Consider the following 24,742-nt stretch of genomic DNA (forward strand, 5'->3'; position numbering starts at 1 on the left):
ATGTCAGTTCATCCTTAAAAATGTTGATATGATCTCATTATGAGAATAATTCTATTATTATGTTTTTGCGACAAATATTTGAAACACAAATGGTTTAAATTCTGGTAGTATGTTTAAAAATTGCACATTTACCATCGGGACAAGCTCATTAATTTAATTAATGAAATGTTCTACTTTTTTTTGAATTACTTATGTTAAACAAATTGACGATTCTTCTTTGTTCCAAATTATTGTATTCATTTGTGTATTTCATCTGTTTTTTTAAAAAGGACAAACACCGTGTAGTGTCACAAAATCTAGTGAGTAGTGGGTTTGGTATCATCGGTAACTGATCAGCATCGATCTAATATCAGTGTTCAAAAGTTTGCGCTAGTAGAAAGGTGGACACACTGAATGCTTTACCCTCTGGACACTGAGACACACATATTCATACAATTGTAATTGACGATGGACTAAGACTTTTCCACGCACGGACGTTTTCCCTCAATCTGCCAGTTAAACAGTGCTGATATTGGCTCACCAATGAATGCATAAGATATTAGTTGCAATATTATTGTAAATTAATAATATTGCATCTAATGAAAAGGTCAAAATAGGCTTCAATAAAGAGCTATGCATTTACTAGGAATTTACCTGAATATTAGATTTTTGTTAAAATAATAATACAATTATTAAGTTACTGCGACCATGATTTTAAACAACAAAATATCTTTAATCCATTCAATTTCGGACTCTTTCAATATATAGCTCTGTGCTCTCCATGCATGCTCTACGCGTGCGCGTTTAGTTTGTATAACAACGATTCTCTATAGTAATACATTGCTTTTTTGTTTAATGTTTGCAGGAACTTTATAATTTCGTTATTAACTTAACAAAAATCTTAAAACAAATTGATTGTTTTTATATGAAATTCGATATTTAAAGTCTTGTGAACATTATAAATTTTTAATTGCAAAGGACTTGGCTCCATACTCTACATAGGCATAGTTGGACACACATATGGCCGGTGTGCACCCCACTTGACTTTCTAAAATCCGTCAACGCAATGCCGTAACTCTTTCAATATATGGTTATGGGTGTAAACAATACCAAAGCCTTGTAGTTTGGCCTTTCTTTTATACAGTCCAGTGTTCTAGCATACGTTGATAGTACTTATAGACTGGATTTTGGCCTATCATTCATACACACGGTATCGTTATGCAAACAAAACCGATGTAGACCATTTTAAGAAAGGGTTTGTGCATTACCCAGTCTCGTCTACATGTCACCACCAGAAGCTCACAACACTGAATAAAACAATTAGTGCGTAAAATTGGTTTTTGGTGTAAAAGGTACCAACATCAAACTTCGGAGTTTTCAGGTCTCTAATATATAGCGGGTCTGTAAACAACCAGTTAACAACGGAGCAACTAACACTCATTCATTCCAGGCAATGGTGCCTGCTTTTATTTTATCTGTAGGCCACGGGCCCATAGATTCAAAATATATTACAGTAAGGTTGACTCTCTCTATTTTAACAATACAAATAAATACTTTGATAGAATAACATAAGCATTTAAATCTGTTAGTAACTTATGTAATTTTGGATAAGAGGGATTACGTCAATAATTAGGAATCAGTAAAGTTTCCCTTTCTGCCTTATAAGCCGGACATCTATATATAAATTTACGTAAGGGCAAAATTCGGTAAATCGCGCCTTACTTCTAGAATTTTTACTCGATGGTATATAAAGTTGGTTCGTACTTTCGGTAGGCCTACTGATTTTAACCACCTGATGTAACCCTGTTTACTAATTAAAATTATTTATTGACGATTAAAACGCATTTAGGTTCAACGATTTGCCCCAAATAGGGGTGTTTTCCGATCTTGGTATACACTGTCTAATGGAAGCTCATCTTGAAAAATACCCGCCACAAAAATGCGAGGAGGCTTCGCATTTTCCTATCTCCTCCTACGATAATTGTTTTTAATAGCTGAAAACCGGTTGAACAGCTCGAGTACAGCATAATAATGTTGAAGACGATTTTCTTTAAAAAATACTATTTTGATAGATTTAATATACGATTATACAAATGTATTGATTTGCGATGAATGGAACATCCCAATCTCTCAGTCTGCCAGAGTTTGGTTTAACACAAGTAGGTAAATTTATGAGCCATTGGTTTAACACATACGGTAGGTAAATATATGGGCCCTTTGAGAATAAACTTGACAATACTGTAAATACCTATTAACTATTTTTGGTCCTCATTTGAATCGAGCATTTCTTACTGTGAATGTTCGTACTGTTAGATGTAATATAAAAATATATACAAATAAACTTTATTACTGAGATTGTGGATAGGCTCTACTGTTAGATATACAAATAAACTTTATACTGACAGTTCCTTCTCAACGTTTGTATTAATTAATAATTACCAAAAATATAAACGTCGTAGTGGTGTATCGTGACATGTACTTTAATATTTCAATCGATTATGACAGTGACAGTTTTAACAAAGTATTAAATCGCAAATGTTTTACTGTATTTAGAGGTATATTATTTATAGGCCTATAAAACATGAAAAAAATATTTCGTTACTGAGTGGATAAAGAATATATTTAAAAATTGTTCCTCTTTGTACCTATCCGCTTTCCCATCCCTCAACCCTAATGTTACATACAAAAAACAAATTCAAAAATTTGGACTCATTTTGTGGTAAGTTTCTCCTTCGGAAGTAATTCCCAGGGTGCTCATTTTAGTTGACTACATAAATCATCGTGTCTATTTATTTGTTTCTGTAAACGACAATGTATTTTCACTATTCGCAATTCTTAGTCTAAAACCATAGACGCACTTGCGTACATGATCGTAGACATAGCTTCAAGGAATTATCATTTTACTCTAATAATGATATTTAAGTTTTGTGATCTTACTTGAATCTTACTTGAATCTTCGGGCTCTTGATTAAGTCAAATGCCTTTTAAACGCCCTCCATTTCTTCTGTATTTATCTAGAATTGGTAGCAAAATTTATCTCCCATTGCTCTGTCTTTGTTTAGTTGATCCTTGAATGCATTTATGTTTTCTGCTTGTACTGTAGTGTGGAATAGATTGTTCCATGTGTTGACGATTCTACATGAAAAGGAGTGGCTTCTGATTTTCAGTCGGGCTCTTGGCTTTCTTAATTTGAATTGATGGCCCCTTGTTCTACTGTCCTCTCTAAAGTCAAAAAAGGTTTCGGCTTCAATATCATCCAAGCCCTTGATAATTTTAAACACTTGTATAATGTCCGCTCTCCTTCTTCTGTAATTCAGTGTAGGTAATCCAAGCTCTTTTAATCTCTGATCGTAAGATTTATCTCTTAACTTTTTGACAATTTTAGTGGCCCTACGCTGCACTCTTTCAAGCTTATCCAAATCACCTTTTAGGAGAGGGTACCATATACAGCTTGCGTATTCCAGATGAGGTCGAATTATACTTTTATAAAGGGGCAGGAACATATCCTTATCCATGTAAGCAAAAGATCGCCTTACCAATCCAATGAGTCTATTTGCTTTATTTACAGCTTCATTCGTATGTAGTGAAAATTTTAAAGACTGATCAAAAGTAACTCCAAGGTCCTTTTCAGTATTGGCATTTGGCAGATCCTCGTCACCTTCCTCTGTTGGCATAGTGAATTGCATTTGTGGATTTGAATTTCCATAATGTATTACTTTACATTTATTAATGTTGAATTTCAGCTGCCATCTTTTAGACCAATCGGATAATGCCTTGAGATCATTTTGAACAGTATCATTTCTGTTTTCATACACAACATTAAACATCTTAGTGTCATCTGCAAACATCCATACTTTAGATTTAACTGCATCAGGTAGGTCGTTTATGAAAATGATAAATAATAAAGGGCCTAACACGCTGCCTTGAGGGACTCCGCTTTTAACCGTAGACCATTCAGAAAATGCTGCGGCCACTCTAACTCTTTGTCTCCTCCCAGTCAAAAATTGATGTATCCATCTCAGTAGGTTTCCTTTTATTCCGTACGCTTCCAATTTTGTTATTAATCTCTGGTGGGGGATAGAATCGAATGCCTTACTAAAATCCAAATATACAGCATCAAAGTTTTCTCCCGCATCCAGCAATTTCGTCCATTCTTCCATCACCTCCAGCAATTGTGTGACGCAAGATCTACCTTTCCGAAACCCATGCTGTGCTTTTATAATAAGGTTTCTATCATTTAGAAACTGTATAATTTTGTCTCTCACAATTGATTCCAAAAGTTTGCATACGACAGATGTCAAACTTACTGGCCTGTAGTTTCCAACCTCCGTCTTGTCCCCTTTCTTAAAAATTGGTACTACATTTGCACATTTCCAGCACTCCGGTAACTGTCCAGTCGATAGTGATTTGTTGTATATTGACGTCAATGGAGTTGCAACAATTTCTTTAAGTTCCTTCAGTACTCTTGGATGCACGTCATCTGGTCCAGCTGATTTATTTGAGTTCATCTGCTGAAGGAATATAAGCACTTCCTCCTTTGTCACTTCAATTGACTCCAAATGGTCATCCACGTCAACTCTTGGTGTAACTTCTGGCAATGACTCGAGGTCTTCATTCGTGAATACACTTGTGAAAAATGCGTTGAAAATTTCCGCTTTATGCTGATTGTCATCAGCCATATTACTCTTTGCATCCTTCACCAATCCAATAGATTGAGTTGTTTTGGTTTTCTCTCTTACATATTTCCAGAAACTTTTAGGATTTGTTTTTACTTCATTGCAAATTTTCCGCTCCAGTGCAATCTTTGCTGCCCTTTTTTCACCTGTTACTATATTTCTTGCCTTTTTGTAACTGTCATAATCCTTCTGTTGTCGAGACCTTGTAAACTTTTTCCATGCATTATGTTTCATTTTAATTTTCCTCTGAACGTCACCAGTCATCCAGATAGGTTTATTTTCTTTTTTTATGTTTGACTTGGGAATACAGATCTGAACAGCATTTCTTATTGATTTATTTAAAGCTTCACAGGCCTCTTCAACATTTGTATTTTCAAATTGGTAGTCCACCTCAGTAATCAGTTCTTTCATTTTAATATAGTCACCCTTGTTGAAATTTAGCTTGTATTCCATTTTCTCTTGTATTTTAGTTACACAGTCATATGAAAACAAGATTGTTACGTGGTCGCTTTTTCCTAATGGTGGACCTATCTCAATTTCACTTATTTTGGTTTCATCCATGGTGATTACTAAGTCGAGTATGTTAGGTGTTTGACCATCTCGAAATCGTGTTGGTTGCTGTATACACTGGCATAGAAAATTATCTCTAAGGCATTCTATAAACCGATTACTTTTATGTGTTTCATTTTTATTTGTACTCCAAGAAATCCAATCAATTTCAGGAAAATTGAAATCTCCTAACATGATGAAATCAGAAATACCATTTAGTTCACTTGCTTTGTTGATAGCAGATAGTAACGCTTGATTATTTTCGTCAATACTGTTAGGACTTCTGTAAATACATCCGCATAATAGTTGTTGCCTTTTATTTATTTCAATTTTGATCCATAGTGCTTCCACAAAATTTAAATTCAGTAATTCGTTACAGATACTGGCATTCAGCTCTTCCTTCGCAAAAATAACCACACCTCTACCACTTCTGCCAGAATCAAATTTTGTGTATCCCTTGATGCTTAACTCAACTTCCAATATGTCTGTACAAGTTTTGTTATTTACTTCAGTTATTGCAACCACATCAGGTTTCCTTTGATTTGTAATATCACGTAACTCACCTATTTTATTTCTCAGGGCATCTGCGTTTGTGTAAAGAAATTTCTACGACTTCTCATGAAAATCAACAATATCATCGTTTCTTAAACTAGATTTCTTCTGCTTTAATCCTTCTATAAAAGTTTTAAATTTTTTCTTGTCCTCTGAACATTTTTTTTTTCTTATAAATTTTTGTTTCACTTTTCTTTCTAAGTTAAAATAATTTTCTTCAAAACAAAAAGATTCTATATTTGAAAATTCTTTATGATGATGAACTAGGGCCTCGAAAACGATCAAACGCCAGTTCGCTATCCCGCTTCATAATTTTACCTCTTCTTATAACAAGATCAATCTCGCCGTTATCTTTCCTTGATCTTAGTTCCTGTCTTAACTCATAGTTCATTTGCCTCTCTTTTTTTGATCTATCAGGATTAATATATATGTTCTTTAGAAATGCGTGATCCGTGCTTCTAAGTTTTTTTTGCATTTACCATCACTTCCCTTTTACTTTTCAGGCTATCCAGAGAAACTCTTGCCATTCTACACCCGTCTTCCGTGTATTTCCCAAGCCTGATCACTTCTGTTATTTCAACTCCCTCTATCTCTAGACACTCATTGAATAATTTCTCAATAGCAACCCTGTCTTCCTTCAGTCTCTGCTGAGAACTTTGGTTATCAGATTCAGGTAGATTTTCGATCACAATATTTAATTTACGAGATTCTCTATCTCTATATTCTTCAATGCCTTCCTGAACACTCTCTTTAATTTTCCCATCCATTAGATCGTAGCTCTCTTTTAATTCTATCAAATTATTTCTTGTGTCGACCTGGATTTTTTCAATGACTTCAATGTTTTTATTGGTTAGTGATGCTCTAAGCGCCTGATCTTTTTGCGTTTTTTCCACAATATTTAATCTCGCATTCATATTTTCCTGCAATTCATTTATCTCCGCAATTTTCTTCAACAAAGGTAACTGTACAAGGCATGTATCACATGACCATAAAAAATTCTTTATTTCGCTGTCGGAGAGGAGAGCATACATTTTATTTGAGAGTTTTGAACATTTCAGGCAGAAACACCTCTTACAAATGTCACAATTTACGCCCTTATCCTTTTCGCCTATGATGGTTTTACAGATAGCACAAGCTCCCTCAACTGACTGTGGAGTTGCTTCCTGTTCAGGTTGGCTAGGCCTAGGCCTAGCATCTGCAGGCCTAAATCTAGGTTCCAGTTCCATATCCTTTCTATCCCTTGCCTTCCCTCTAGTAGTAGGCCTACCTTCAGCCATGGTTGTTAAGTTCAAGGAACACTAGGCCTAGCCCCTACACCCTGCTTCCAGGACTCTATGCTCCTCTGTATGGATACTGTAGGCTTCACATGGGTCCAGTTGACTTACCCCGACTTAGCAAACACGCTTCCAGAATATCGAAAAATATATCCTTTTTGATACAAATTTCTTGGTACTAGTACTTATTATCAATTAATATATCATATCATCCACTTTGAAGAACAATTTAAATCCCGGTTTCAAAGATTTTAGCAGATTTAATTCATGAGGTTCAGAGCAAAATAAAACTACATGTTGCATTATCGAATAGCGCCACCGCTATAATGTGATGAGGTCCTTATCAACGAAATGCAATTAATACATGCATTGTCTTATTAAAGGTAGTTTTGTTAAATTACCTTATTTGCTGTATACACGTCACAGAAGCTGAAATGTGTAACAATAAACACTTAAACACAATATTGTTAATTTCCTGTTGAAATTGTTTTTTATTTTTGTTATATATGATTTGTATATGAATGTACTATCCGAAATAAAGGAAATTAATGAATGATTAAGTATTCTAACAATGACTTTTGTATAGTGGAATATGAACTTAATAAAGGTTTCTTTAAAGCATTAGAAATATCAAATTACACAACTGTACTCTACCTATATCGATTTCATTTTTATTAGGCATAATCTACCAAGAACTTACAAAAATTAAAACTTAGACGTAAACTTTAGACGTGAGAAATTTTTATTTTATGTTTTTGCAATATTATTATTTAGCATTTTTTGACTTTTTTGATATCATACACTCATACATGTGTACTCTCTACTACAATGAAATGAACTGAAAGCATACTCTACTAGAGTAAATAATGTCGTAATTGCAGTATAATAATTTTGAAATGAATTGAACAATCCTTATATGTAATACTTTGAATTTAAAATGTTGATTTCTACCCTTCTCAGTTATTACATGTTTAATTACTTGGCGGTTGCAATAAGCGGTCACTTTGATTACTGCTTAAACAAACTACTTTTCATTTCTTTGTTAACTGTATCTTATCTTTAAAATGTAACTATTTTTTCGTTTGTTATGATTACATTTTCATCTCATTTGCACAATATCACGCTTTTATATACAGTGTTCAAAAGTTGTCGCTAAAAAGGTACACACTGGATGGTTTACCGTCTCAGGTTAAATACCCACACACGCATATAATTGGGAACGTTATGAAAAACGAATTCAATTCAGTCAACTAGAATGTTTCGATGAATAAATTATGTTGATGTAGGCCTTCTGTTGTAGAAACTCGGTGCATAATGTCTTGTAAAAAGCTCCAGTATTCCCTACTTTAATTACTACTTTAATTACAATTACTATATTTTTCAAAATGGAAATCATATTGACTACTGGTTGCCACCGAACAAGACATTATTTTTATTAAGGGATTGTGGAGCACAAGCCTAACGTTTGTCGCACTGTCTGTGTCCTTAAGCAAGGTACTTTACTTACGTTTTCCTCTCTTCACCCAAAAAGAGAAGACAGGCCTAACATTCTAACATTAACAAACATATGCAGATGTTTGAAACATGCATCATGATACTTGACATCATTGGAGCTATTTTATGGCACAATATTTCATCTTGATACGATTGTTGGTGGAACTTAATCTTTTACACTTAGAACGCCGCCTGATGATGATTCTTGGTACTGTAATATACAAAGAAAAACAATTTGCATGATAAAAAAAAAGGATTAAAAGCTCGTCATTAGCATATAAAATATACCGGATCCAACAGTTGGGATTCTTTGTCTAAATGTGTTAGATGATGGATGTGTGTGAGTGTTTCTGCATCTTATGTGAGGCCTATAGAAAGTAAACAACCATACCTATATTGAAGCTCAACAAAAGGTAAGACTATGCACAGACTACATAATTGGTATGTTTATTATTTAGGATGAAATGAAAAAATGCGCTAGGTTGTGTAGTACTTTGATGTCATTGACTGTGCCAGAGTGCTAGACTGTTATTATTGTATTAATATTAACTGTTTTGTATGTATTGTGGTAAGAAGATTTTTATTTTTTATTATGCGAGATATACAATAATAATATTATAGTAATAATAGAAATTAGTCTGTAATTGAAAGGAGTATTCCTAGAATTAGAAACGTTAGAAAATTTACCGGCGTTTTCTGCCTGTGCACGCTGCAGTTGTTGTTGCTCCCTTATCGTTAGTGCAGCGCTCGCACGGGTAATTTATAGCGTGTTTTTATTTGAAGGTATTTGAGGTATTTTTGTGTGACCGCCGGGAACATTTAATTTTTAGATTTGTCGCAGTCAATCATAAGATCAAAGGACTGTTACAAATTCCTATCCTGGCAAGGCAGGCTTAACATCCTGCTATAGATTACCTTGATTGAGCCTATAGATGAAATGTATAACACTAACTGTGACTTACACTGTTCACAGATTGCTTGGAAAGTCCAGAGGGCACATGGAACTTTGCGCCAAAAACCACCAACTGTATGATCTAGAATTGTACACTCCATCGTTTCAAGGAAACTGTACCAATCTAAAAGATCATACTATAAATTTAGCCAATTTATTCCTTAAATTTAATGTTAGCATATACAAATTCTTTTTAATAACAACACATTATTTGTTCCAGGGTAATCAGAACTGACCCAATCTAAAAGGTCATACTATAATTTTAGGCATTTTTCTTACAATTTAATGTTAGCATATAGACAAATTCTATTTATTAACACAAATATTTTGCAATGTTAAGCAATTCAAACGGGGCGCCGTTTACCGTATTTAAAAGCCAACAATATTATTTCTGGTAGTGGATCAATTCCTCTCGGATAAGGAATATAAACCGTAAGAACAGTGTACACAGTTTGCCCGTGTGTACTTTCAAGAACCAATTTCATTATTTGACACGAGATAGGGAGATACCACGGTGAACTGATTCACACAATTGCCCTTTTCAAGGATTACCACCTATCTGATGATTAAGTGATTCATTTAAAATAATAATAATACATTTATAGTAATAATTCTTCCTAAATGTGGTCTTAAAAATAAAGATAATAAAATATATATACTAACAGACTCAAAGGTGCTGTTCTGTTTAGTGTATGTAAATACGAATAAGCTTCGAAAGATGTAAATATACATTTAATGGGTAAATATTATTATTCTGAGTAGAACAATATGTATAGGGGTTGAAAATAATAATATAAATCATTTTAAAGAGGAGAAAGAAAACAATCCTGTAATTATATTATGATATTATTATAGTTACTAGTAGTTAACCACCAAATAGAGATTGAGAAGAAAAAAAAACATGTTAACTGCTATAAGTTTGGTAAGTTAAAAACTTAAAAAAAACATTTTTACAGGACCTGTTTTCGGATTGTGACTCATTACAAGGTGTGTGTAGGCCCTTTGATTGTGATTTATTATATTCGATCATTTACAAATGTATTAAATCATACTTGTATAGCTAGATTTGCTCCCAGACAGTCATTCAAAGTCATCACTATCCAAATCAACGTAGCCTATCCAAGTTCTTTGTAGGATTGGGTCGGAATATTCACTAAGTTGGTCATCTAACCAATTGTTTTCGTTTTCCCTCAAAATTTCAACTAACTTGCCATTGAAACTTTGGCATTCTTCTCTAACGGAAGTCCACGTAGCTGTCGCACTGGTGAATAAGTAGCATTTAGAAAATGTAGCATTGTAGCGCCATCCAATAGGACATTCTAAGAATGAAATAAACTTTTTTGATTCGGATTTGGATAATGTGAACAGTACGTCTAAACTTGTTAGATCGTCGTAGTAGTGATGGGATTTGGCAATGTTGTAATGATATTCAGTGAGTAATGATGACATTCGGTAAACTAGTGATGCCATTCAGTCAGGTAGTGATGACATTAATCAAGTAGTGATGACATCCAGTAAAATATTGATGACATGCAGTCAAGTGGTGATGACATTCAGTAAAGTAGTTAAGACATTCAGTCAAGTAGTGATGGCAATGAGTAAAGTAGTGACGACATCCAGTAAAGTAGTGACGAGATTAAGTGAAGTAGTGATGACATTCAGTAAAGGGTGATGACATTCTATACTGTAGTGATGACATTCAGTAAAGTAGTGACGACATCCAGTGAAGTAGTAACGAGATTAAGTGAAGTATTGATGACATTCAGTAAATTAGTAAAGACATCCAGTAAAATGGTGATGGCATTCAGTAAAGTAGTTAAGACATTCAGTCAAGTAGTGATGGCAATGAGTAAAATAGTGAAGGAATTCAGTAAAGGGTGATGACATTCAATACTGTAGTGATGGCAATGAGTAAAGTAGTGACGAAATTCACAAAATTGATTGAAATATATATTTATACTGGGTAACCTCTTCAGTCAAAGACTGGTCTCCCAGAGGGCCCAGTTGGTGATCAGTGGCTGTGATGTACTAATACACCGGGGTAACCCCCTACTCGTCTCGAAAGATGTACTAGGTTCTTTAAAGTGCACACGAGCAAGTTGTGTACACTGGACCTACGGTTTATAGTCCTTATCCGAGAAGACTCGTTCTACCACCAGAACCATGAAGTGAGTGAGCCTCGAACCCATGCCGATGTTATGGCTACGTGATTACGGTTCCACTGTCTTAACCGCTCGGCCACTCACCCACAGACATTCAGTTAAGTAGTGATGTCATTAGGTAAAGTAGTGACGACATCCAGTAAAGGGTGATGACATTCAATACCGTAGTAATGAAATTCAGTGATATAGTGACGATATCCAGTAAAGTGGTGATGACATTTAGTAAAGTAGTTAAGACATTCAGTCAAGTAGTGATGTCATTAGGTAAAGTAGTGACGACATCCAGTAAAGGATAATGACATTCAATACTGTAGTGATGATGACATTCAGTAAGTAGTGACGACATCCAGAAAAGTAGTGACGAGATTAAGTGGAGTAGTGATGACATTCAGTAAATTTAATATCGACGGAATTAGGTAAAGAGTGATTACGTTCAGTAAAGAGTGATGACATTTAGTAAAGAGTGATGGCATTCAGTAAGAGTGATTCTATTTAATAATGTAGTGATGACATTCAGTAAAGAGTGATGATATTCATTAAAGTAGTGATGACATACAATTTCTGGATACTACTACTATAGGCGTTTTGAGTGTACGACAGAAGACCAAACATTTCATCATGTATATAACCCAAATCTCGTTTGGTTCCAAGTGAATTGAGGCTCTCCCATAATGTATTGTTAACTGCATTGTATAAGCAACCTTCAATGTATTGTATAACAAAATATGTTGTTGTTGATATCCACTTATAATACCCAAAGCATTTTGGCGTATGTTATGGGTAGTGGTGAGTAACAGATGGAGTGATCATTATGTGAAATGTTCATGTACGAAATATGCAAATGGAATATCGATGGATAATTGAAGTAAAGGGCAAGCTTTATTTTTTCTCGATAGATACTTCATACGATCGTCGCTAATAACAAAGTCATTTCTAATGTAATAAGTATATTATTCTTTACTGCATATAACACAATATTACACTATTGCCATCGAAAAGTGAATTGGATAGAATGGATTTTTATTTAAACTTCACAAAAGACGTCGTAGGCCTACGTGAACTCACCGTTTGTTGCGTCGCCCTTTTTAGTCGCGTGGAAGCGACTCTATAGTTCACTATGTCGGTCGGTTGGTCGGTCTGTCTCCCTGTCTGTCTGTCTGTCTGTCGGCCTGTCTGTCGGTCCGGTATCACTATGCGTTTTATCGCTTTATGACCTTATCTTGATATCAGTTTAATCTAGCTAAGTCAATTTTTCACAGAATATTCCTTATGGCCAGGAATCGATGTGGTTATGTTTTCACGGTGCGCAATAAAAAATTACGCGGTCTACGCACGATTGAACGAAATCACGTTTGTAATCATATCTTAACAACCACGAATCACAATTAAATAAAATTTGGTACTAATAAATTTCAGGGCATAAATCATCATATGGCAATACAATTACGTGCGTAGCGCATGTAACGCATGCGTACGCGCTCCTTAAAATTTTCAAAATTTATTTTCGATGAAATAAGAGTACATTTCAGGCAATTTTAAGCGTTTACAAAATTGCCATGAGTGCGCATATTTTTGCGTGCGCACTGCGCGTTAAATGTTATTGCGCATTCTTTTTGCCCGATTGATGTTTTCTTGACTTACTTTTCAACTCGAAATTACGTTATACGAGCACGTCGAAAGTGACAGGCTACGCACGTGTAAATTAAAAAAATATAAATGTTTTAAAACATTTCAACATTTTTAAACATGTTCAGTAATTTCGGTCAGTATAGTTCACTATGTCGGTCGGTCGGTCTGTCTGTCTGTCGGTCTGTCTGTCGGTCTGTCTGTCCGGTATCACTATGCATTGTAGCACGCGACTTAATGGCTGTTGGCCTTGTTAATAATGGTCGCACTTTGTAATAAAAGTTGTCGGTAATACATAGTGCGACAATTATTACAAAGTGCGACGCAACAACCGTTGCATATTGGAAAAATGATGGCACATTCTTGATAGTCATAAAACGTATTAAATTTAGTTACACTAATCTACGATAATAAATGCAATAAACAGCAAACGTTCGGATAGATGTTGGGCTCCCAACATAACATTTAAAAACCATTATTTTAAAACTTACCATCACAAATGACGTAATGTGTAACAACCAACATTAACAGTAATATACGTCCTCTGGGTCTCATTTTTACAACTACACTAATTTAGAAATATCAAAATGACGACAATAACACTGTTATTCAATGGAAATATAATTATACTTAATAAAATTAAAAATACTATACCATATTGTTTATTAATATAATTTTTGTGAACCTGATTCTTTTAAAGTTACAATATCCACATCATAGCAACTCATGTTGTTCTATTAATTTAATTAGTAAGAATATGATTGCAACAGAAGAACTGATAACACAATTACTATTATACCATTTATAATTTACTAACTTAATTAGTGTTTCTGTTTCAACAATAATTTAATGTAGTCTAAGACACACACTCACAAGTAAAATGACGACAAGACATCCAATAGGAGGACTTTTCTCCAATCATTTTGTTTAAAACCCGTAATATTCAGAAAATATCTCAGAATGTTTTTTTTTTAATGTAGGCTACTCAATATATTATATGCTACTTAAATTTGGTTTTTTATTATTTTGACTTGTTGGCGTTGACCCGGCATTTCAAACTAAAAGATTGGTTCCCACTAGCGATGCAAACCTAAATAAATCTACGCAACGAAAGAAAATGCCCTTCCGATACGTGTGTTCTCCCCCGTCTGCGTGAAATCAACCCTGCGATGTTTTCAGCACTGATGCGTCGTCGTTTCCCACTTGTGATTGCACAATACAGCACTTTGCGTCAATACGTCGTAGCGTTGCGTTACGTTGCATCTCTAGTGGGAACAACGCTTTGAGAATGAGGAATCTTCAGTAATGTTCATAAGTAGGCCTATGTGATGTCATATCGTGGATGTACATGAATAAGGATGAATATAATTATGTCTAATTAGCTTTAATTAAGTACGTTCTTAAATTAATTTAGCGCAGGAATATTAAATCTATTCACCACTCTACAGTTGAACATTACAAATCATTTCTGGGTCTCATAGATTATATAATCAACACACCTCAAACCTGTTGTGTGTATGTAAATTTGGTGTAATGGTTATGCTACCACTCTTCAACTAACAATGGTTTCAGTTGACTAACAATAGAACAGCAACGCCAAAATCAAACGGGTGATTTTGAAAAGAAATAGGTTTTTTTTTTAAAATAATCGTATCAACAAACATGTACATTGAATGAAATTATGTTTTAAACTTACAAATTATAACTCTTTCTTCTGAAAAATGAAGTTTTTTTGGACAAGTAGTTCTCGAGAGAATGCAATTTCAGTTAACTTGTTACTTCGCCAGCTTTTGAAAATATTATCCTATCTTTTAACACTAGCCGGTATGAAAATAAAATCCTTTTTAATCGCTTCGGCTTGCAGAAGGTACAAAAGATACCAATTGCTCTTGATAGTGGTAAGCGTTTGTAATGGAGAAATCCGCTTACGAGAGGCTAAATTATATTTATTATATCAACTATCATGATGCGTCCTTATGTAACTCTACTAAAAAATAAGGCCATATACATGGCTGCAGTCGCGTGCTCAAGTTAGTGTTTACTGACCGACCGACCAACCGATCAACCAACTGACCGACATAGTGAGGTGTAGAGTAAAAATCATATTTATTCGTTTGTTATGATGACATTTTCACCTCATCGGCACAAGATCATCATCGATTGAATATACAGTGTTTAAAAGTTGACGCACAAAATTGAGAACGCCCTTGCGCTGCTAATGGTCTCGAAAACGAATTCAATTCAGTCAAATAGAATGTTTCGATGAATACATTATGTTGATGTAAGCCTTCTGTTGTAGAAACTTATAAAATATTTTAAAAGGGTAAAAAGCTCAATATTCACTAGAATTTACTATTGTAATTACGATTCCTATATTGTTAAAAAAAATGGAAATTACATTGACTACTGGTTGCCACCGAACAAAACATTAATAAGGAGTGTAGCGCAGAGTATTGGACGTCGGAATACTAACCGTGATATCGGGAGTCCAAGTCTAACGTTTGCCGCACTGCCTGTGTCCTTAAGCAAGGTATTTTACTTACGTTTTCCTCTCTTCACCCAGAAAGGGAAGACGTCAGGCCTAAAATAATCTAACATTAACAAAAATATGCAGATGTAAATAACTTGAGAGTTTGAAACATGCATCATGATACTTGACGGCATTTGAGCTAGTTTATGGCACTGATATAATATTTCATCTTGATACGATTGTTGGTGGAACTTAATTTTTTACACTTAGAACGCCGCCTGATGATGGTCCTTGGTACTGTAAATTACAAAGAATAACAATTTGCATGATAAAAAAAAAAGAATTCAAAGCACATCATTAGCATATCAAATATACCGGGTCCAATAGTTGAAGGGATTCTTTGTCTGTGTAAGCATAATGTGTTAGAGGATAGACGTGTGTGCGTGTTTCTGTACCGTATGCGAGGCCTATAGAAAGTAAATAACAATACGTAAATTTAAAAGAAAAAACTGAACAAAAGGTAGGACTGTGCATAGACTACAAAATTGGTATGTTTATTATTTAGGATAACATGAAAAAATGCGCTAGGTTGTGTAGTACTTTGATGTCATTGACTGTGCCAGGGTGCTAGACTGTTATTATTGTATTAATATTAACTGTTTTGTATTGTGATAGATAGAAGGAGATTTTAGTGTTATGCGAGATATATAATACAAATTTGAGATAGAAAAATTTGTTTGTAATTGAAAAGAGTATTCGTAGAATAGAATTAGAAATTCACCGGCGTTTTCTGCCAGTGCACGCTGCAGTTGTTGTTGCTCCCTTATCGTTAGTGCAGAGCCAGCACGCGTAATTCATATGCGTATCTTGATTTACAAGCCATTTTTGTATGAAGTCACGGACGTCATAAGATCAAAGATCACTGTAAACAAATCATAGCTTGACAAGACAAGCTCAGCATTATGTTGTTAGATTACCTTGATCTGAGCCTATAGATGAAATGTATCACATGCATTAACAATAATAACACTAAATGTGACTTACACTGTTCACAGATTGCTTGAAAAGTCCAGGTGGCACATGGAACCTTGCGCCAAAAACCGCCAACTGTATGGTCTAGAGTTGTGCACTCCTTCGTTCCATGGCCATGGACATCAGAACTGTACCAATCTAAAAGGTCATACTATAATTTTAGGCAAATTATTCCATAATATTAATGTTAGCACAAATTCTATTTAATAACACAAATATTTTGATGTTACACAATGCAAATGTCCAAGCGATTCAGAACAGAGCGCCGTTTACCGTACCTAAAAGCCAAAAATATTATTGGCTTAGGTTCGAGGCCGACTCGCTTCTATTTCTGTATTGGAAAAATTTTTTTCGGATAAGGAATATAAACCGTAAGAACAGTTTACACAGTTTGCCCGTGTGTACTTTCACGAACCAATTTCATTATTTGAGACGAGATAGGGAGATACCACGGTGAACGGATTCACACAATTGCCCTTTTTAAGGGGATTAACACCTATCTGATAAGTGATTAATTTAAAATAATAATAATTTTATAATAATAATTCTTCCTAAATGTGGTCTTAAAAAATGTAAACAATACATGTAAATAGATATAATTATACTTAATAAACAGAACAACCTCTTTGAGTTGTTTAAATATAATTTTTATAATTCAAAACAATGGTTTCTGTCTTAGTAATATTAATCTTCAGGCCAAATTCATTAAAAACTATAGTTTATGTAGTATGGTAACCATTCTGAGGAGTTCTGCTGTTTAGTACCAGATCAGCTGCGTATCCTCCATGTACATTATTAAAGATTCACACTGATGATGGAAAGCGCTTCCCGATACGTATGTATGTAATGCGCCTTGAGCACTATTGAATGGTATGTGCACTATAAAAATCCTGTTATTATTATTATTATTATTATTGTTGATAACCGTCGTTGAAATAAAAGATGAGATTGAAACTACTCAAACGAGTTGTTCTGTTAAGTGTATTTCAATACTTCTCACTTATAGAAGCTTTGGAAGATGATAATATACAATAGTGGGTAAGTAGTATTATTCTGAGTAAAACAATATTTACAGGGGTTGAAAATATAAATAATTTTAAAGAGGAGACAGAAAACAAACCTGTAATTATTGTTTATGAAACACTGAATGAATAAAGTTACTTGTAGTTATACATTAAATAGAGAGAGAGAGAAAAACAACAAAAACTTTTAACTGCTATAAGTTAATAAATTTGAGTTTTTACAGGTGGACCTGTTTTCGAATTGTGAATCATTACAAGGTGTGTGTATGCCCTTTCTCAATCTCAGATATTTCCTCATCTTTCTCGTTTCTAGTTTAAATCAAGTTTGGTATGGCTATTTTTAGACTAAGTATTTATATTTGATCATTTACAAATGTATTAAATCATACTTGTATAGGTAGATTTGCTCCCCGACAGCCATTCAAATTCATCATCACTATCCGAATCAACGTAGCCAATCCAAGCTCTTTGTAGGACTCGGTTGGAATATTCACTAAGTTGGTCATCTAACCATTTGTTTTCGTCTTCGCTCAAAATTTCAACTAACTTGCCATTGAAACTTTGGCATTCTTCTCTAACGGAAGTCCACGTAGCTATCGCATTGGTGAATAAGTAGCATTTAGAAAATGCAGCATTGTAACTCCATCCAATAGGACATTCTAAGAATGAAATCAACTTAAAAATGACCTTTATTTTTATTTTTATTCTGATTTGAATATTGTGAACAGTCTTTTATTGTATGTCCCACTGTGTTTTTTTTCTTAATTCGGCTTCAATAATACTAAGTCAAAGAGCCCTTCACAAAGTAAAGGATGAAGCTTTGATTCTAGTAGTATTGAGTGTTACATCTCCCTGGTAGTCACCTCAGTTTTAATTTTGTGGATGCCATATTTGGCTGCTGTGTATTAATTTGTCAATGATTTTTAAATATATCTCACAGCCCGCCATGTTGGTGCTGATAAACTCAATACCTTTTTCTATTGATGAGGTACTATCAATTCTGTATTACATTTTTCTTGTATTCCATTATGTAACAATTATATAAAATTTAAATCTCACCTTCACAAATGACGTAATGTGTAGAAATCAAAATTGACAGTAATATACGTCCTTTTGTTTCCATTTTTACATACATCTTTAATCTGTAAACACACCATGAAGAAAAGTCATGGGTTAAAAATGAAAATCATATTTGAAAGTAGTAACTTATGCTGCAGCTTAAACTTGGTGGAAATAAAAATAAATATACAGAAAACCTTTAGACTTGATACTTCTTTTGCTGAAGATTATGGGGGTATACTACGATGTATAAACTGTTCGTTCTGAACTAAAGGCGTGCAATAAAAACATGAACGATAGATATTAATAAACGCATACAGCGTTGATTGACGTACGACAATATAATAGTTTCGTTAAAAACGAACGACGCATTCATTCTTATAATTTCTCGTCACAGCATTATATAACATTATCAATTTTTACTCTAACAACACTTACAATTAAGTACGCTAGATATAAATTCATAACAAATTAACACTTTCAATAAGTAGACTAACACAGAACTACCTGTATAGTATCTAGTGAAAAACTTAATTAATGCTACTATAAATAGAAATTCCAAATGCCAATCATACATTATACTCCTCTTAGATCAATTTTATTTGTTTGTCGGTGTCAAACATAATATCATTGCTACTACCAGGTTCCATATACGTTAACGTTTATTCGCAACAATTAGGAACACTACCAATTAATTGTTAAGTGAAATTGAAAAGTAGTAAATATGTTATTATTAGAACAGGTACGTTTGTAAAGTAAAGACATTCAGTCAAGTAGTAATGGCATTAAGTGAAGTAGTGACGACATCCTGTAAAGGGTGATGACATTCAATACTGTAGTGATGCCATTGAGTAAAGTAGTGACGCATCCAGTAAACTAGTGACGAGATTAAGCAAGTGTGATGACATTCAGTAAATTTAATAACGATGAAATTAAGTAAAGAGTGATTACGTACGTTCAGTAAACTGTGATGACATTTAGTAAAAAGTGATGACATTCAGAAAGAGTAATTTCATTCAAAAATGTAGTGATGACACTCGGTAAAGGGTGATGATATTCAAAAAAGTAGTAGTGATGATAGTCCGCATTGTTTAAGCAACCTTTAATGTATTGTTTCAGTGGCCTAATACGTATACAAAATTTTACTTTAAATTGTTTTAATACGTATTAAGTATAGTATTTTTTACTGCGTATAACACATTCTTACACTATTGTATACGCGTGTAAATTATCAAAATATTATGCTACTTTTGAATGTATACTTATTAATCATGTTAAACAATGACTGTATGCTTTGCTTGAATCTCAAAGACGTTGATGCATCATCCTTTTCGTCATTTCTTTTAATGAGTAAAAGAAAGGCTTCGGTTACATAGGACGTTGTGATAAATGTCCCCTTCATCGATACGTGGTCAACATCGTGTTGGTGGTATTGTTAGACAGCTGCAAAAAGTTACAAAAACAGGAAGCTGTTCTCTACAGTCATTTTATTGTAATACCCAGCTGAAACAATTGCATTATAGTTAAACTCAAAGTTAAGTTTTTATAGTAAAGTTTGCTTATATTGGTTAGGTTTTACAGAATTCAATACAAAATAAATGTTGCGTTGATGACCCACTTTTTTCATTATGTTTCGCTAACAAAGTGTCTCTCACAAACTAGAGCGAATTCAGTATGTTTATTTTTAAAATTGTAATTCGCGGGGGAATCAGAGCTATGCAGTAATTTACTAAAAAAAATGTGTCTATTTTAACATTTTATATTTATTTGAGAAAAAAATACCAACTGTATGAACGCTCATGCACGTTTTTCTTCAATCTGTTGAGATATAAACAGGAATGATATTGGTTTATGAAACAATATTTAAGTTAACAGGCCTATATATTAGTATTGTTACATTATACCTGTGTACATCCTTGCCATTTGTTGTATCACGTGTTTATCAGTACTATATTAGTTTTTTTGTAACATTTGGAGAATGGTGTCAATCTTATGAATTCTTCCCATTTAACTTAAAAACATTAATTATTATGTAAACTAATAGTTATAAACATATGCATTATTCCTACTTTAAACAATTAAGGCTTTGTATTCAGTGTTATGTTAATTAAATATATTTAAAAGAAAATTGTTATTTAAAAAAATGTCTGTTTGTTTCACCAAGGATAGTGAAATAGATTGAGAGTGTAATTTCACTTCACTCACTTGTTTCATACAAATATTTGACCAAAAGCTAATAAAAGTCTCCAGTAAAGCACCGACAGTACAATGCAGTAATGAATGTAACAAAAAATAGCAGGCCTATAATAATAACAACACCTTGCAGACAAAATGTATTTAACTTACCTCATGTTATTTGGCGGTGTTACAGCTAGTTTCATACACGGATACAATCTATCTTGATTAAATTGTTGTCAACAGTCAATCTTTGACACTTAGAATGCCGCCTGTTGATTTTTCTTGGTACTACAAAAAAACATAACAATGAATAATAGTTCGATATGAGTGTGCCAAAAAATGGCGAAAACTTAAACAGAATTATAAGGATTTCTAGATGGCCACTGCAGTGGTATGGTCATTGCAGTGTTCCCCAGAATGAGTGAACAAAGAAAGACGAATAATATATTGATACTACATCCTGCTGGTTAGAGTTACAGCAAAGACAATTTATCAAAACAAATTCTTAATAGAATTTTAAAAAGATATATAATATTAAACACTGAGGAAGGGCTTGAGTTATCGAAAGATCTGGTAATTTATTTGGCTTTTTTATTTACTTTATCGTTTTGATTTAGTTTTTTTGCTTATTTTGTTTGATCCATTGAGATCCAGCCACTGATACCCAAATGATTGTCATTTTTCAGTAATTTGCCTTTAGATTTAGGCCTATATAAACATCGTTAGATGTATTGTCCCCCTCAAAAAAACAATTCTTACAATTTTGTTTTAATATGCCATTTTAATATCACAAAATAGTTATCCATTTTGACCAAAAATTGGATCGAAAAAAACATTTATTAAACCTAAAAAACTGTAATTTAAAGCAAAAATTAGTCAAATTGACTGCCAGCCAATGGGTTTGTTTGAAAGAGCTTTTTTTAAGGAAGGTGTTTAACTTTATAAAAACTACAAACTAATCTATTAAATCATCATCATCATCATCTTTTTAAAGAGATTACTTAACATTTATCATGGGTCATGTTAAGATATATGCATTGCTCGATTGACCATAGGTGAAATGTACCAAAATAAAATGCAATTAACCTACACTGTTCACAGATAGCTGGAAACTGCCAATATGCACAGGAAGCATCATGCCAAGACCCACTACTGAAATTATTCAGAATTCCACAATCTTCATTATTATCCAAATCGGGTTGACTTGGTGCCCAATCTAAAATATAATACTATATTATTAGCAGGTATTTTCTTTTCACAGAATGCTACAGATTGGAGATCTGATATAAGGATTAGAAAACATTAATTATTAGTAATTAATAATGATAGTTTGTTTTTATTTCTATGATCTTTCTAGCAGACATTGTGTGTCATCGTCTGTTCTCACAGATCGAAAGCTACCTTTTTAATATTGCAGAATGATGTAGACCGCAATCCTCAAGATGTTAACGTATCAGAAAAAGTGTATTATAATTCTTATATATAAGTTTATTTTTTAAAATGATGTTACGGTGCACCGCTCACTTGCCGGCAGCTTTTAGGCTTTGTGTAGGCCTACTGTACGATTGATTTAATTTGAAATAATTATAATGTTAAATGTAACTTACAATGATACTAAATTAACAGCCTAAATACCATTAAATCGAGATATAGTGCACACATCTTTAAACAACCCATTGAATCAGAGTAGGGAGTAACCCCCGGTTTAATGGTTCACCTCAACCCCTGTCGTTCATAGTTGTCGACGATGGAGAGGACCTTATCAAAACTTCCTCAATTAAGGATAAGTATTAATACAAATGAATTCATACTTGTATAGTTAGATATTCTTCCTGACAACCATTCAAATTCGTCATTGCTATCTACATCAACGAGACCAATCCAAGCTTTTTTTATTGCCAAATATTCAAGTATTCCATCTAACCAGTCGTTTTCCTCTTCACTACCAATTTCAACTAAATCACCACCGAAACTTTGGCATCTTTCTCTTCCGGAAGTCCATGAAGCAGATGTATTGGTGACCCTGTAGCATTTTAAAAATGCGGCGTTGTAACTCCATCCGATTGGACATTCTGAAACGAAAATATATTCGTACAGAGGATTACATATCGATAATTGCACACACGTAAACATACAACGGACCTATGTTGAATAGTAGCCAATTCAGATTTTTTTGGACCAAAAATTAGATCGAAAAAAAATTAACTGAAAAGCGAATGGATTTTTGGTAGAATTTAACTATTTTGTCATTTTCTAAGGAAAAACATATTTTTTTCCTATTATTAAAACTACAAAATAACCTATTCAAAGTCGGATTTAAGTAATCTTCATTTTTCATATTTTTAATTTAATACTTTTAATTTACATTGTTATTACATTGTATTATTTACATGATTATCTAAATATGAATTTACGTAAGGGTAAAAATCGGTAAATCGTGCGTTATTTCTATAGAATGTTTACTCGATGATATAATTATAAAGTTGGTTCCTACTTTCGGTACTGATTTTAACCACCTGGTGTAACCCTGTTCACTAATTCAATTGAGTTAGGTAATTAGTTATTGACAAAATAAAACGCATTTAGGTTCAACGATTTGCCCCAAATAAGGGTATTTTTCGATCGTGGTTTACACTGTAATGAATGTCTATCTTGAAAATACCCGCACACAATAATACGAGGATTCCAATCTCTTAGTCGCTCACATTTTGGTATAACACAAGTAGTTAAATTTATGTGCCTTTCCGAGATAAACAACCTTTGACAATAAATACATAAACCATTTTTGTTCCATTTGAAGTTTTTACTGTGAGTGTGGTGGTACTGTTTAAACACATAATTAAACTTTATTACTGACAGTTGCTTCTTAATAGTAGTATTAATACTTACAAACAAATATAAACGTCGTAGTGGTGTTACATAAAAACAAATATGTCGTCACGGATAAAGAATATTAACAAATTGTTCCTCGTTGCATCCACCCTCTTACCATCCCTCAACCCTAATTTTACAAAATAAATTCAAATTTGGTTGGTTCAAATTTGACTAATTTTAGTTGACTACATAAATCACCGTGTCTATTTATTGCGTATATTTGAAAACGCCAGTTTTTTACGCTGAAATTACTGTGTATTCGAGAACCATCTAGTATACATAAATACGTCGTAGTAGCAGTTTGAAAAACGGCACCTGTTCCAAACGTGACGATATAGTACTTAATTATGTAGGCCTATTTAATGTGTATGTAAACATGTTTGTATTGACTTACTGAATAAGTAAGTAAAGTACTAAATACTAAAATAAAAAACATTTGTAGACTTACCATAACAAATGACGTAATTGATAGCAATGACAATTGATAGTAAAATATATCCTTTTCTTCCCATTTTGTTTTACTTTCACCTAATTCTGCAGGAAAAGCCTAAAATCAACAATCCTGTTTTAAAAAGTGGAAACTTATGCTGATAAAAAATAAATGAAATTAAAATAACTAAAATACAGCAGAATTTACTTCTTTTGCTGACTATATTATGTATATACAATCGCTCTCAGAAACAAAACTGAATTTAAAAGTAAGATAGATATACAATCTGAAAAGTAGGCCTAATTGAACCAATGTTATCGTATTATACACATTTGCTTATTCTCTAGAAGAACTCTAGTTTTTCGTCCCACGAGTCACAGCAGCTCTCTCAGTATCAAGTTCAATATTAAGTA

At 33.4% G+C, this 24,742-nt stretch overlaps 2 protein-coding genes across 2 annotated transcripts; both read right to left on the reverse strand.

Moving 5' to 3' along the window:
- Window positions 1–10,556: 10,556 nt before the first annotated feature.
- Window positions 10,557–18,923, reverse strand: LOC140044240 (sperm receptor for egg jelly-like). Its single transcript, XM_072088721.1, has 3 exons — window positions 18,848–18,923; window positions 18,178–18,447; window positions 10,557–10,795 (listed from the first exon to the last, which is right to left on the reverse strand). The coding sequence occupies exons 1-3, from the start codon at window positions 18,921–18,923 to the stop codon at window positions 10,557–10,559; spliced, it is 585 nt and encodes a 194-aa protein (XP_071944822.1).
- A 1,320-nt stretch (window positions 18,924–20,243) lies between these two features.
- Window positions 20,244–24,530, reverse strand: LOC140049231 (low affinity immunoglobulin epsilon Fc receptor-like). The gene is made up of 5 exons (XM_072094076.1): window positions 24,348–24,530; window positions 22,837–23,097; window positions 22,116–22,241; window positions 21,194–21,313; window positions 20,244–20,665 (listed from the first exon to the last, which is right to left on the reverse strand). The coding sequence occupies exons 1-4, from the start codon at window positions 24,409–24,411 to the stop codon at window positions 21,225–21,227; spliced, it is 540 nt and encodes a 179-aa protein (XP_071950177.1). The 5' UTR covers window positions 24,412–24,530; the 3' UTR covers window positions 20,244–20,665; window positions 21,194–21,224.
- Window positions 24,531–24,742: the final 212 nt, after the last annotated feature.

Source organism: Antedon mediterranea, chromosome 1, assembly GCF_964355755.1.
Source record: "Antedon mediterranea chromosome 1, ecAntMedi1.1, whole genome shotgun sequence".
Classification (NCBI taxonomy): domain Eukaryota; kingdom Metazoa; phylum Echinodermata; class Crinoidea; order Comatulida; family Antedonidae; genus Antedon; species Antedon mediterranea.

Bases quoted from the DNA above. Each gene is read 5' to 3' on its own strand.
- LOC140044240 (XM_072088721.1), bottom strand. From the start codon at position 18,923: ATGTATGTAAAAATGGAAACAAAAGGACGTATATTACTGTCAATTTTG. The intron at 18,448-18,847 runs GTGAGATTTAAA...TTTCATTCTTAG, and splicing joins ACATTACGTCATTTGTGAAG to AATGTCCTATTGGATGGAGT. The intron at 10,796-18,177 runs GTATGATTTAAT...TTTCATTCTTAG, and splicing joins GAGCAAATCTACCTATACAA to AATGTCCTATTGGATGGCGC.
- LOC140049231 (XM_072094076.1), bottom strand. From the start codon at position 24,411: ATGGGAAGAAAAGGATATATTTTACTATCAATTGTCATTGCTATCAAT. The intron at 23,098-24,347 runs GTAAGTCTACAA...TTTTCGTTTCAG, and splicing joins CAATTACGTCATTTGTTATG to AATGTCCAATCGGATGGAGT. The intron at 22,242-22,836 runs GTATGAATTCAT...ATTATATTTTAG, and splicing joins AAGAATATCTAACTATACAA to ATTGGGCACCAAGTCAACCC.